This window comes from Marmota flaviventris, chromosome X, assembly GCF_047511675.1.
Source record: "Marmota flaviventris isolate mMarFla1 chromosome X, mMarFla1.hap1, whole genome shotgun sequence".
Lineage (NCBI taxonomy): Eukaryota > Metazoa > Chordata > Mammalia > Rodentia > Sciuridae > Marmota > Marmota flaviventris.
The window spans coordinates 15,959,753-15,975,539 of NC_092518.1; the positions used below are offsets into that span (position 1 = coordinate 15,959,753).

Sequence of the window (15,787 nt, forward strand, 5' to 3'; positions counted from 1 at the left end):
TAATTTATCAGAATACCTACATGTTGTAAAATCCAGCTACCTATGGCACTCTTGCCCCAGTTGAGCTTACTACTTTTTTTCTCTCTTTTCAGGTATCTGGCATAATTTTGTTCTTGCCCTCTTGGGTATTTTAGCTCTTGTTCTACTCCCGGTAATTCTCTTGCCATTTTACTACACTGGAGTTGGGGTGCTTATCACTGAAGTTGCTGAGGTAAATAATGGATTACTGGTACTTGGGGCACTCTTTCTCCAGATGATATGATCTAATACTTAGCATTTAATATCTGGCATTTTATTCAAGTTCTCATACACAGAATGCTCAGTTTCTTCTGAAGAAATTACTGCAGTTCTTTCAAATCTAAATATAATGTTGGGAAATACTTTCACTCACTTTTTCTTTCTTTCTTTTTCTCTTTCTCTCTCTCTCTCTCTTTGTTTCTCTCTGTCTTTTGCTTTATCTTTCTCTCTTTGTCTCTCTTCTTTGTCTCTCTCTCTTTATCTTTCTCTCTTTATCTCTTTCTTTGTCTCTCTTTCTTTGTCTCTCTCTCTCTTTCTCTCTCTTTCTTCCTTCCCTTCCTTTCTTTCCTCCCTTCCCTTCCTTCCTTCCTTCCTTTTTATTGTGACTTGAGGATTCAACCCAAGACACTCTACCACTGAACTATATCCGCAGCCCTATTTATTTATTTATTTATTTTGAGACAGATTTTTACCAAATGGCCCAGATTTCTGATCCTCCTACCTTAGCCTTCTGAGTTGTTAGGATTATAGGTATGTGCCACCATGTCCAGCTCTTCTATTCTTTTAAGGTATTTTTTAAAATTATTTTTTAGTTGTAGTTGGACACAATACCTTTATTTTTATTTTTATGTGGTGCTGAGGATTGAACCCAGTACCTCACACATGCTAGGCAAGCACTCTACCACTGAGCCACAACCCCAGTCTAAGGATTTTTTTTTAATGTGTCTACTGCTGGGGTTTTGTTTGTTTTTTTTTGTTGTTGTTGTTGTTGTTGTTGTTGTTTGTTTGTTTGTTTTGCAGTACTGAAGATTGAACTCAGGAAAGCTCTACCACTAAGCTATATCCCTAGACCTTTTTATTTTGTATTTGGGGACAGGGTCTCGCTAAGTTGCAGAGACTGGCCTTGGACTTGTGATTCTTGTGCTTCAGCCTCTGAGTCACTTGGATTATAGGCATGCACTTCTAAACCCAACAGATATAAAGGTTTTATAATACTAATTTGAGTATCAAAAGGTTTTGCCTTTTAAAAATTCCATGGAAATTGTTTTGTTCTGAGTTACAAAGATAGTATCAAGATTATCTATCTCCATGTATTTTGTTAATAAAATTAATTGTTTACATTTACTGTTAATTTTTATACCTCTGCTTTTGAGACAAATGTCATTTCTCCTAAGTAGTAAGAAAGATGAAACCTAAGCTATCCAGACAAAACATTTTATAGGAGTTTAAGTTAATATTTTCAACTTTGTATTTCATTCCCTTATACATGACTACTATAATTGCACCAGATCTTCTCTTCAGACATTTTTAAAGAGGAAAATTGCTTTTGTGAGCTTACCTGTTTATAGTGCTGATAGTATTGTCTGCATATTTGGGATTATATTTATATACGGACTTATAAAATTATATGTATTTTGAGAATATGGGAAAGTTTCCCCAAAATATGGTAAAAGCTGTGTGTGTGTGTGTGTGTGTGTGTGTGTGTGTGTGTGTATGAGAGAGAGAGAGAGAGAATATGAGGCTTGGTATTGAAACCAGGGCCTCACATATGCTAAAAATTCACTCTCCCAGTCCTTTGTCATTTTAGTCTTAATGGTCAGCAAGTGGATTTTTTTTATTGTGACAAAGTCAAAATCTTGGAGACTTAGAGAAAGCAACTGTAATTTTTGGATTTTATTTAGGTAATTTTCTAGGACTATAGGTTTTAGATTCAAATCTGGATTATTTTCTGCATTTAAAAAATATTCTACTTAATTGACTTCATGTCTTTTACTATTGTTTGCTCAAACTAATCATAGCTTGTCTTCACATGTTGTCTGATTTGTTTTTTCCCTCTTCCCAAGGACTCTCCTGCCATTGGACCCAGAGGCCTTTTTGTGGGAGACCTTGTCACTCATCTACAGGACTGTCCTGTTACTAATGTGCAAGATTGGAATGAATGTCTAGATACTATCGCCTATGAACCCCAAATTGGTTATTGTATAAGTGCCTCAACTTTACAACAGTTAAGCTTCCCAGTTAGAGGTATGTGTATTTTGTCAGTGAAATATAATGCTTTGAACACAACTACCTTCTATTCACTAATCCTTAGACAATGTCTATAGATTTATTCTCCTCTAATATTTTTAAAGCAAGTCAGCAAAATAAACAAGCCCAAACTAAGCATTATTCTTGGTAAACTGGATACTAAATATATGTTTCCTTTATTGTATATTATTGTTGAACTTCTAATTCATAATATCATATTTGATTTTTTTCAGGGGAGGCGTACCAGGGATTGAGCTCAGGGGCACTCAACCACATAGCCACATCCTCAGCCCTATTTTTTGTATTTTATTTAGAGACAGGGTCTCACTGAGTTTCTTAGCGCCTTGATGTTGCTGAGGCTGGCTTTGAACTCACAATCTTCCTGTCTCAGCCTCCCCAGCCCTTTGGATTACAGGCGTGTGCCCCCACGCCTGGTTTATATTTGACTTTTAGAATTACAAAATTCTTTCTGTTCTTAGAAAATTTGCAGTGGCACACACTTAAAATCCCAGTGACTCTGGAGGCTGAGGCAAGAGGTTTGCAAGTTTGAGGCTAGCCTCAGCAACTTAGCAAGACCCTGTCTCAAAATAAAAATAAAAAGGATTGGGGACACAGCACAGTGGTAGAGTGCACCTGGGTCCAATCTTTAGTACACCACTCCTCTCACCCCAGCACATGCCTGTAATCCCAGCTACTCAGAGGCTGAGATAGGAGTGTCGTAAGTTCAAGGTGAGTCTGGACAATTTAGTGAGACCTTGTCTCAAAATAAAATTTTAAAAATGGGCTGGGATAGCCAAGTCATGGAACCAGTCTAGGTGCTTGTCAAGAGATGAATGGATGAATAAAATGTGGTATATATACTCAGTGGTGTTCTACTCAGCCATAAAGAAGAATGGAATTGTGGTATTTTACTATAAATGGATGGAACTGGAGAACAACATGCTAAGTGAAATAAGCTAGACAGAGAAAGTCAAGGGTTGAATATTTTGTCCCATATACAGAATCTAGACCAAAATAAAGAGGAGAAAAATGGGGGATCCAATGAAAATTAAAGGAAGATCATTGGAGCAGAGGAAGAGAATTGAAGGGAGGGAGGAGGAACAGGAAAAGAGGAATAGTGGAATGAAATTGACCAAATTTACACACACATCATGGTGAATTTTACCTGTATGTATATCTACAATGCACCACTTAAAAACAAAAACAAAAACAAACAAACAAACAAACAAAAAAAAACAGTAAATAAATAAAAGGAAGACCAGTAGAGTAGAGGAAGAAGAATGGGAAAGGGAAGAGGGGAGGGAAGGAGGAAGTACTGCGGAATGAAGTAAATTATATTCTATATATGTATGATTATGTCAAAATGAAACTCAATATTATGTATAACTATGATTCACCAACAAAAAAAATTTAAAATATAGACTGGGGATATCATTCAGTGGTAAAGTGCTTACCTAGCATGTGTGAAACTCTGGGTTCAGTTCGCAATACCATAAAAAAAAAAAAAACTTGTTAAGGGGCTGGGATTGTGGCTCAGCAGTAGAGCGCTTGCCTCACACGTGTGAAACCCTGAGTTTGATCCTCAGCACCATATAAAAGTGAAATAAAGGTATTGCATCCAACTACAACTAAAAAATAAATATTAAAAAAAAAACTTGTTAAGTCAGTACTCAAACTCAACCATAACCAATTAACTAAATTTAATTTAATTAATTAGGGGTACTTAAATACCCTAATATAATATCTTTATGTGTAGATATATAATAGTATTTTCGTTTATATAATTTTGAAATTAGTTTAAGTAACAAGAAGCAATTTTCCTTTGCATAAACTTTCCCTTACATATTCTGGCTAAAATATACCTAAACTTAAACAATTCTAGTGGTAGCTGTGTGTGAATGGTGGCATATTTAAAGCTATTTGGGATAGAGTTATTTTATATATTTTAGGTGGCAGAAATCCAGGAAAAGTTTTCTTGGCTAATGAAAATACCCCTTGAGGTCAGATATGTTGTCCTGTGCAGCAGGTAACAGGACTAAAGTAAGTTTCTTCTCAGGACCCACTAAACATTTTGAGTTCTCTCAGCTCTAAAAAAGTCAGCAACTGGGCTGGGGTTGTCACTCAGCAGTAGAGTGCTCACCTAGCACATTAGATGCCTTGAGTTTGATCCTCAGCCCCACATAAAAATAAATAAAATAAAGATATTGTGTCCAACTACAACTAAAAAATAAATTTTTAAAAAGTCAGCAACTTGGCTGGGTGCAGTAATGCATGCCTGTAATCCCAGTGATCAGGAGGCTGAGGTAGGAGGATTGCAAGTTCAGCAACTTAGTGAGGCCCTAAGCAAATTAGTGAGATTTTGTTGCTAAATAAATACATACATAAATGTGTGAGGATGTGTGTGTGAAAGAGACAGAGAGAGAGACAGAGACAGACAGATAGATTGTGTTGGGGGCTTGAGAGTAAGAGAGAGTACTAGGGATGTATGTAGCTCAATGGCAAAGCATCCCTGGGTTCAATCCCCAGTACAAAAAAAAAAAAAAAAACAATCAGCATCTCTATTTCTTTCTTTTCTTTTTGTAGTACTGGGAATTGAACTCAGAGGGCAATCTACTACTGAGCTCTATCTCTAGCTGTTTTTTAATTTTGAGATAGGGTATTACTAAATTTTTCAAATTGGTCTTAAACTTGTGATCTATTTGTTTCAGCCTTGTAAGTTGCTGGGAAATCATCAGTACTCTTTTTTTTTGTTAGTTGTTGATGGACCTTTATTTTATTTATTTTAATGAGGTGCTGAGGATCGAACCCAGTGCCTCACACATGCTAGGAAAGCACTCTACCACTAAGCCACAACCCCAGCCCCATCAGTATTCTTTATACAAAATTGTTGGGCCCAAATTTTTAAAGTGTTCCAAAATACAAATTATGTTCACAACCTGTATTTTTAGGTCAAGAAATACCCTAGATATTTGTCCACAACTACTGGTATAGGTAAATGTGATTAATATTCGAGAATAATTTTACTATGCAACAGAGGCAAAGTAGTGAAAACCATTTTTTAATTTTTTTCTCAAATTTAGTCTTCTATATATAACTTTATTTTCAGTGCTTGGGATTGAAGTCTACCATTAAGCTACATTCCCTGCCCTAGATAACACACTTTTTAAATTTTTTTAAAGTTGTAGCTGGGTACAATACCTTTATTTTATTTATTTATTTTTATGTGGTGCTGAGGATCGAACCCAGTGCCTCAATGTGCTAAGCAAGCACTCTACCACTGAGCCACAACCCCTGAGCCAAAACCCCTGTATAACCCATTTTAAGAACATTTTATTAATAAATAAATAAATATATAAAAGCCAAGAGTAGTATAAACAAGCCTTCATGGACCTTTTTCCCATCTTCAGCAATTACCAACGTTTTGTCACTTTTGTCATCTAAGCAGCCCACTATTGGGAGGAGTATTTTAAAGCATATCCCACCCTATCAATTCACCCATAAACTTAAGCCTCTTTTTAGACGGTGATTACTCTTTAAACATGAACACAATGCCATTATCACACCTGTTTTATTCAGCAATTTTGCTGCTGCGACTAAAGGGTCTGACCAGCACAATTATAGAGGAGGAAGAGTTTATTTGAGGACTCACGGTTTCAGAGGTTTTAGTCCGTAGAAGGCCGGCTCAATTCCTCAGAGCTCAAGGTGAGGCTGAACCTCATGGCGGGAGAAGATGACAGAGGGAAGCAGCTCCCATCACCAAGATCAGAAAGCAGAGAGAGGGACTCCACCCTCCAGGTACAAATACATACCCCAAAACCATGCCCCAACTCCCACCTCCTCCAGTCACACCCTACCACTTCAGTTATCACACAGTTAATCCCTACCAGGGTATTAAATCACTGCTTGGGTTAAAACTCTCACAGCCCAATCATTTCTCCTCTGAATCTTGCATTGTCTCACATGTAAGCTTTTGGGGCACACCTCACATCCAAATCATAACAACACCTAACACAATATCTTATTGCTGTTCAGTTTTCCTTAATTTCTTTTCATAGTGCTGGGGGGTTGAACCCAGGGCTTCACATAAACAAGGCAAGCACTCCACCACTGAGCCACATCCCCAGACCCCTAATTATTTTTTAGTTGTAGATGGACACAATAGCTTTCTTTCTTTCTTTCTTTCTTTCTTTCTTTCTTTCTTTCTTTCTTTCTTTCTTTCTTTCTTTCTTTCTTTCTTTCTTTCTTTCTTTCTTTCTTCTTTCTTTCTTTCTTTCTTTCTTTCTTTCTTTCTTTCTTTCTTTCTTTCTTTCTTTCTTTCTTTCTTTCTTTCTTTCTTTCTTTCTTCTTTCTTTCTTTCTTTCTTTCTTTCTTTCTTTCTTTCTTTCTTTCTTTCTTTCTTTCTTTCTTTCTTTCTTTCTTTCTTTCTTTCTTTCTTTCTTTTCTTTCTTTCTTTCTTTCTTTCTTTCTTTCTTTCTTTCTTTCTTTCTTTCTTTCTTTCTTTCTTTCTTTCTTTCTTTCTTTCTTTCTTTCTTTCTTTCTTTCTTTCTTTCTTTCTTTCTTTCTTCTTTCTTTCTTTCTTTCTTTCTTTCTTTCTTTCTTTCTTTCTTTTTCTTTCTTTCTTTCTTTCTTTCTTTCTTTCTTTCTTTCTTTCTTTCTTTCTTTCTTTCTTTCTTTCTTTCTTTCTTTCTTTCTTTCTTTCTTTCTTTCTTTCTTTCTTTCTTTCTTTCTTTCTTTCTTTCTTTCTTTCTTTTTATGTGGTGCTGAAGATAGAATCCAGTGCCTCACATGTTCAAGGCAGGCACTCTACCATTGAGATACAGCCCCAGCCCCGCTAATTTTTTTTTTTTTATACTTGGTTTGTTTAATTTGGCTTCTGAAAATCTCTTTTAAGTTGTTAGTAGTTTCCTGACTGTTTTTGAAATGGTATATGTTTATTGAAGAAACTGAACCATTTAAACTTCATTTATTCTGGGTTTTTCTATTTATATATCCTTTTGATGTCACTAATATGTTCAGATGCCCCTGGTTTCCTATAAACCAGTGGTTAGGTCTAGAGGCTTGATTTGATTCAGGATACTCCTTGTTTTTTCTTTTAGCAGAAATGCTTCATAGGTAATACCTAATATTTCCTATTGATCATAACAGGAGGCACTTGTATTCTCCCATTTAGTAATGTTAAAATTATTCAGTGGGCCAACCTGATTCTTTTTTAAAAAAATATTTTTTAGATGTTGATGGACCTTTATTTTATTAATTTATTTATATGCGGTGCTGAGAATCAAACTCAGTGCCTCACACATGCTAGGCAAGCAGTCTACCATTGAGCCACAACCCCAGCCTGCAATCTGATTCTTTAAGGTTGAAATATTTGTCAATTTTCCCTATTCTCAAGATTTACTATCTTCCAAAACCTCTCAGAAGTAGATAGGCCCTCTTCACTATCTACTTCAGAAAGGGTTATTATTATAAAACCTACTGAGATCCTGTAACTCCAACTTTATGGGTGGATAAGTTTATGAGGACAGCTTATCTAGGGTTAAGTGCCACTTTTGATTTCAAATTGGATGAATTGCTTTTTATAATGTAAAATCAAACTGCAGCAATTAGCTGTCAAGCTAAACACTGAATTATGCAGCTTCCTGATTCATATGCCATTTTATTTACTTTTTGCCTTAAAAAAAGCAAACTTTTTATTACAAATATGTAACAGATTCTAATAATCAAATAAGCACTGTTTCTCTTTAGCATACAAACGGCTAGATGGTTCCACTGAATGCTGTAACAATCACAGCCTCACAGATGTGTGCTTTTCCTACAGAAATAATTTTAATAAACGTCTGGTAAGTTGCCCTGAGGCAATCTTGCTTGTCTGATATAATTATAACAAAATAAGCATAGAAAGCTATAATGGAAATTATGAAAATTTCTCCCTTTTTTCTCTGTTTACTTTGTATCATTTTATTAACATCTCTACATTTCATGTCACATTTTATCTGAGAATCTTTAAAAATTTATACTAATGTAATATCTTATATGACCACGGTGGAATATTTGAAATTAATTTATAGTGTATGCACATAAATGGCAATTCCTTTATGTGAACTTCACTGCTAATATGCTAGTTGACATGAAAAATATTGATAAAATGTAACTTGAATTTAATAAATCATTTTAATATTTACTAATTTATATTTTATTCATAGCATACATGTCTACCCGCCCGGAAAGCAGTTGAAGCCACTCAAGTTTGTAGAACCAATAAAGATTGTAAAAAAAGCTCAAGTTCGAGTTTCTGTATAATACCTTCTTTGGAAACTCACACTCGCTTAATAAAAGTAAAACACCCACCTCAAATTGATATGTTATACGTAGGACATCCACTACATCTTCACTATACAGGTGGGTATTATTGTGGTGGACCTGTAGGAAATTGTTAAAATCACCTATATTTTTAGTGTAGAAATTCAGTAGAAGTCCTTGCATTAAGTTTGTTTATTATAAATTTGATCACTTGTCAAAGTCTTATTTTCTTGTTCTTAAGCATTAAATGAAATTTAGGCAGTAGGAAAATAATCTGAATTTCTGAAGCAAGAAAGAGCCTGCCCATGAATAGTGATGAATTTTTACCTTCCCACTATTTATGTCTAAGTCAAATAGGTGATGTCTTAGAGATGTTCTCTGTGAGTTTATTAAATTATTCAAGCTCCCCCAAATAGTAGCAAGAGCTCCATACCCTAGACAACGCCATGATGTATGGGCATGTATGCATGACACATGAACGTAGGATTACAAAGTTGGGCCAGCATAGTCGTTTTACCAGTAGCAGCCTGATTGAACTAAATATATAACTTCTTCATATGGCTTATATAGTCCAACTCATTTTATTGTACAAGATTCCTAATGTTATTTTTTCTTATAACAATTCATCATACAGTTCACACTTTTAAAATGTACAAATCAATGGTTTTTAATATGTCTTTGTCTCAAAATGAAAAATAAAAAGCTGGGGATATAGCTCGATGGCAACATGCCCTGTACCAAATAAATAAATCCTTAGTATCAAATAAATAAACATAAGGCTTTTTCATTGCTTTGTAGTCATATCCTGATAAACAAATCTGGGTCATTTTTCTTATTTATTCATTTGACACTAAATGACTCTAGACTGCAATTATTCAGTACACCCTCAACATATGAAGATATGTCCCAAGTTTAGATCATTCATAAATGTGTACTGTGGGTTCTGCCTAATTACAGGATAGGTTTTAAGTGTTTTGAACAAAGACAGGATTTTGGAATCCATGGAAGAGGAAGGACTTTAAAGATTGCCTAATCTTAATCCTTGTTTTAGCAATGAAGAAAAAACTGAGACCAAAAATAGATTAAATAGCATAATAATTGGAGTAAATGTGATTTTAAAGTTATAACTCTTTGAAAGGGTAGGAGTTCTTTAATGTAAACTATAAAATGTTTTTTCAAACTCCGTATTTAGTAGTCATATTTGGTATATAGTCCCCTTTATCTTACTCTTGCTTCAAATTATAAATACATACTGGGACATGAATTCTTTCATTCCAATCATTTTATTAGCTATTCTGGAATAATAATTGCTTTTATAGACTGGGCTTTCTCAACCTGTTTAATAGCTAGCCTACATTTTGACCTTATGGTAAAATTTATAATGCTGTTGCTTATCTGATATAAATAATATGCATTATTCCTTGTTTCTCCTTTTTAGTGAGCATCACCAGTTTTATCCCACGTTTCAACTTTTTAAGCATAGATCTGCCAGTGATTGTGGAGACATTTGTTAAGTATCCTTTCTGGTATGAAAAAAAAAAAAAGTTTTCAAAGTGTTGTTTGGAGATTGGTCAGTTTTACTTTGAATAGAGTATTGGAACCTTACAAGAATCACTTAACTACTAACAACTAAAAAGGAGACTTTAAAGAAGTTGAAAGAGCTTAGACTGTACCTGGGAGGGAAAAAGGAGGAAAAAAAATTATCAGAAAGGGAGAAAGGTTAAGATCTGTAAGGCAAGGAACCCTGAATACAAATTAAAATTTGAATTTACAGGTCTAAAACCTTTTAGTAAGTTTATAAAGGATGAAAGCTTCAGTTACTAGTAAGGTGATGAATTCTGCCCATCTGAGCTTGTTAGTTTTGACTAAATGGAGGACAATTCTTACATACATAACTAGGAATTATGTAAATGCATTTCACTGGTCCACTAAGGAATGCCTAAGGAAGATAAAACCAGTTTACATTAATAAAATAGCAATTCAGAGGACAAAATCTCATGTAGTCTATAGCATATCCTGTTTGCATATAAAAGGTGAATTTTTTAAAAGAAATTGATTATTATGTAATTGGAAGAGTTCTTTATTTTTGTCACTTTTAAATCTTTAACTTTCTTTCCTTGATGATTTGGATCAAAATGAAATGGAGAACAAATGAGCAGTTAATTAAAAAAAAAGTGTATAATCAAGATTGTATCTTGGAGACTCTGCAACTTTGTCAGAGATACTTAATGCTATAACCTTATAGATGATAATAAAATAAAGCAAGGTTCAAGGGTCAAAAGCTTCATTTCCTCAAATGAAGGAAGTCTTTGTAAAGACCAAAAAGTAATTTGGGGACTGGGGGTAGAGTTCAGTGGTAGAGTGCTTGCCTAGTATGTGTGAGGCCCTGAGTTCCATCCTCAGCACTGTCAAAACAAAAAAAGTAATTTTCCCCCAATTTCTTATTCCTTCCACATTTCTTTCCATGGTGTCATTAAAGGATTAGAGAAGCTTAATCTTTCTAGGAGTTCATTATAAATTGGTTTGTCTATAAGTGGTTTGCCTTATTTTTCTTGTCAAGATTTCTGAACTTCAAAATAATATAAACTCTTTTGTTTTAAATAATAGATATAATGGCAGAGATGTTAAAAAATAAAAAGTAGAGAAATCCTTCATAATCTCAAATTCAGTCCCAGAACAGTATCTTCTTGTGACTCTCAGAAAGGTGGTTTCTACTCAGCTCACAGCTGGCTCCTTAACTGATTTTAACTCAGGTATCTGATTTCCCTCTCCGGAGCACTGGCTATTGTTAATGCAGTGCCCTGCTTTGCTTTGGATGGTCAGTGGATTTTAAACTCTTTCCTGGATGCCACCCTTACTTCAGTGATTGGAGACAACGATGTCAAAGATCTGGTAGGATTTATCATCCTACTTGGTGGCAGTGTACTTTTGGCTGCCAATGTGACGCTAGGACTCTGGATGGTTACAGCACGGTAATATTTGCATTCATCTGACAAGTCTCTGAGTTACAATATACATCTACGTGGTAATGTCCATTGCCATTGAAATCATTACTTGGTATGAAATGTAAAGTGTTTCCTTAAAATTACATTTTGGCCTACATCTTTATGCTCCTCCTGTATCCAGAGTACCCAAACTAGTGGTAGAGGATGAGCAAAAGAAATGAAAGGCATAAATCCCTAACTACATTCTAGTTTTATTTTATTTTTTTTTAATTTTTTATTGTTGGTTACATTCTAGTTTTAAAGACTGAATGTATGCATTTCACATGCTTGTGGAACAATTTTTAAACAAGTGAAAATTCATTCTTTTAATATAATTTTGTGTGACCACATACTGTCTTGAAATAGTATAAAGGAGAACAGAATCAGGTGGAAGTAATTAGGAAAAACTTAAAAGCACCATTAATCTAGATTTAAGGAAGACCAGACTTTGGCCAAGTGGAAGGGTGAATGTGTTGTTGGTCTACATCACTTGTCATTTTTCTTGAAAAGTATTTTATAGTTTATTGGTGTATTATTTTGTACTTTGAAAACTGTGAGAAGTCTGATTTTAATTAAATTAATAAACTTCTAAAAAAAGAATTTGCTTACATGAAAGGGAAAATCTTTGTCAAATGATAGCAAATAAAACCAAAATCGGAAACAGGGCCAATGATATGAGATGGCTTTGTCCCACAAGCATTATATTCATTGATGATGTATCTCCACATCATGAAGAAGCACTAACCTTTGATATTCAGAGCCAGCTGCATGAAGTGTCTCACACCAGCAGCTTGTGAGCTGAGGCAGTTAGGACCAAACCTCAGAAGTCAACTGGGTCCTCTGACAGATCACAAGACGAACCCAGGATCTTCAGTAGACCTGGTTACCATTCTCTTATAGAGGTTTGAAGCTTAGAGCTCTTCCAGGGTAGACATTTTCTCTTGTGCTACCAAGGCCATCTGGGGCCTATCTTTAAAAAGCAACAACTTTAAACCCTGAGCCATACTCTGTCCTCACCAGCGGCTCCCATGTTTCTCTGTGTTGGGTAGTTAAACACCTAGTCCTTGCTTTCTATCTCCCCTAAGCTACCTCTGCGGGTCCATAGAAGACTTGGTAGTATATTGAGAATGGCTGCATGTGAAAGGGGACAAATTTGGATTTGCCAGAGCCTAGGAACAGACTCTTGAATCTGAAAGAGCCATACCTGGTTTAAGGTCTTATGGAATGAAGATGCAGCACTGGGAAGTTTGGGAAGTCAACAGGCCATCGTGAAGCAGTTGGTCTTTGAAGTGTTATGAGCATGCTGGTTCTTTGATGAAAAATATACACTTCTCTCATACACTCAAGAAGTGATAAAAGGCAATAACTTATTAATAGCCATGTATCCAACTTCTTCACTAAGTGAGGTACTCTATGGATTACCTTTGTCAGATCATTAGTTGCTCTTTCAGCACTAAAACTTTTAAATCATTTTTAAGAAACTTTTTAGATTGTATTAGAATTTTACCTTGCTTCTTAAACAGAAATTATATTTTGAATAATTTTAATCTTTTATTAATGACTTGGGTCATCAGTCAATACCCCAGTACTAAAACCATGCAAATTATTGGTTATCCCAGAAAACATGGCATTTGTTCTACTCTTAGGTAGAACAGTCATTCTGGACCAAAATGTATTAGCCTAGTAATGCTTAAACCTGTTTTGGTAGTAGACCTTAGAGAATGCTCATGAAATACTTATGTAATTAACTTGTTTACATTTGAATTAAGCAGTTTACTAATGAAAATGTATGTGTGCAAGTCAATTTTTTAAAAATTTAGGGAAAAAATTATGTGTGTGTGGTGCTGGGGATTGAATCCAGGGCCTCATGCATGCTAGGCAAGCGTTCTGCCACCGAGCTATACCCCAGCCCAAGAAAAAAATTTAATACAGGAAATCCTATCCATTAGCTTCTTTTTCTGGATAAAAACAAAAACGCAACCTTATATTATTTTAGCTTTTAAATACCTTGCTCTGTTGATCCATAGGGTTAGGATTTGGAAACACTGTCATAAGAAATTGAGCAGATCAGTACTGTTTGTATAGAAATGGCCTCATTGTATAAAAAAGGAAATGTTATGTGTTGTTTTTTTAGCTTGACTATGGGCTCTTCTAGATCAAGGACTATGTCATATTCAGCTTTGCATCCCTGGCACAGTGCATGAGACATCATAAGTACTTAATTAATGTGGTTGGATGGATGGTGATTAGTGTTATTTATGGATTAGAAAAGCATGTTTCTATTTAAGCTGTAAAGTATTATTGAATATTTACTGTAAATATATGTTAACATAAAAAAAGAAAAAAACCTTGGAAGCTCTTTATGTCCCTGGCATATTATCATCTTTCTGGAAAGAATTCATTTTGGTTTCTGTAAAGTGATTAGAAAAAATTAATTATTTTGAGGATTTGAAGAAAGTGTTCTGTGTTGTCACTTTGTTCAACAGTTAAATTTTTATTCTCAGTGTTCCTACTCTGCGTTGTTTACATTTTTGAAAGTTTTTTTTTAATCACCTACACTCTGTAGAGAATGTATATATTTTTTTCAGCATCTCAGTTTGAAAAGACACGCAGTTAAACCTGACCTTTTAATAATATAATAACTCTGCTAGGTCTTTGTCTGTTCTAATAGCAAATTGTAAATGTGTGCTTCATGGTTATGTGATTTTCAGCCATCATTTTGTCCTATGGTATTTATTGAATGTCCACATACTGATGGTACACAGGTATTTTTTTTTTCTGTAGATCTTTTGACCGTGCTGTAATTCATTCTTAAGCTTTAACTTGAAGGTATCATAATTGCCAGTGTTTGGTGTTTAGCAATAAAAAAATAAATGTTTATCAGCATTTTATGTTTGTCATAATCTATGTGTTGTCTTTTTTAAAAAAATGTACTCTGTTCTGTCAAAATTGTTCTGCTTACATAGAGTAAGATCTTAATCATTTAAAAATTCCTGATCTAAAAGCAGCCTTCAGTTTTTATTCATATAAAAGTTGTTGCAGGCCTTGAAAAGAAATCTTTTAAACAAGATTCCTGTGTTCACTATTATCTTGGAAATGGCTGGTTTATGGATGAAGAAAAAGGACTATCATGTTTCCTTAGTGTGGACAGAATTCTCCTGTAAGTTCATCTGTGTTTTGGGGAATTCCTGAAAAAAAGCATTTTAACTGTAACATTTGGTTTCTTCTTGACCTTTTGCCCCCCTGCTTCCTCCCTTGTTCCTAGGGCCAACCTTCCCCCATCCCTGCCTTCCTCCCCTCTCCCTGTGTGTGTGTGTGTGTGTGTGTGTGTGTGTGTGTGGTGTTCTCTCAGCTGGGAATTTAGCCCAGTTCCTGATTAGCTATCCTCATTCACTCCTCACCTCTGATCATGTTACACTACAGTTAAGAGCCACAAGACTAAGTGACTGATTAGCTAAACCACTTTTTTAAAAACACCTTTATTGAGGGGCTGGGGCTGTAGCGAACGTGCCTGGTATTTGTGAGGCACTGGGTTCGATTCTCAGCACCAAGTATTAAAAAAATAAAGATCTATCAGCAACTAAAAAATATAAACAAAAACATCTTTATTAAGATAAATACTATAAAATCCACCCATTTGAAAGTGTGTGATTCAATGTAGAATCATTTTTCTTTTAGTGTCTTATCAAACAAAAGCATACATGTGTGTTATGGTTTGGATATGAGATATCTCCCCCAAAACTTACGTTAATGAAAGAATCTTCAGAGTTGTAATGATTAGATTGTGAGAGCTGTGACCCCCTAGTTTGAATAAACTAACTGGGTGGTAACTGTAGGTAGGTGGGGCATGGCTGAAGGAGGTGGGTTGCTAGGGGCATGCCCATAGGGATTATATTGTTTTCCCCTGGCTCCTCTTTTCTTCTTTCTCTGCTTTGTGGCTACTGTGAGCTGAGCAGCTTTCCTTCACCACACCCTTCAACCATGATGCTCTGTCTCATCTTCCACAGCAATGGAACTGACCAACCATGAACTGAACTTCTGGAACTGTGAGCTAAATTTTGTTTTCTCCTTTAAGTTATTCTTTTCAACTATTTTGGTCACCGAAACAAAAACCTGACTATATACTTTATTTTAGTCTAACTGAATACTTGTACCTGTGATAAGACTGGGAGGAAAACAATTACATTCAATTATTTCACAACTATATTAACCTGGGGTGGTTTTTAGCGCCAGAATAA

The 15,787-nt window shown here is 35.0% G+C and overlaps 1 protein-coding gene across 2 annotated transcripts in view; it reads left to right on the top strand.

The window, feature by feature from the left end:
* Nucleotides 1–14,435, top strand: part of Mbtps2 (membrane bound transcription factor peptidase, site 2) — a 45,212-nt gene extending 30,777 nt beyond the window's left edge. Inside the window, exons 6-11 of one of the 2 annotated variants that reach the window (XM_027927250.2) lie at nt 93–211; nt 2,082–2,262; nt 8,011–8,105; nt 8,469–8,664; nt 10,004–10,079; nt 11,319–14,435. In XM_027927250.2, the coding sequence (XP_027783051.1) occupies nt 93–211; nt 2,082–2,262; nt 8,011–8,105; nt 8,469–8,664; nt 10,004–10,079; nt 11,319–11,541 (890 nt within the window). In that variant the 3' untranslated portion in view covers nt 11,542–14,435. Of the gene's footprint in view, nt 1–92; nt 212–2,081; nt 2,263–5,841; nt 6,061–8,010; nt 8,106–8,468; nt 8,665–10,003; nt 10,080–11,318 lie in introns of those variants that run through there. The other variant, XR_011705677.1, reaches the window with a different exon arrangement.
* The last annotated feature ends 1,352 nt before the right edge of the window (nt 14,436–15,787 follow it).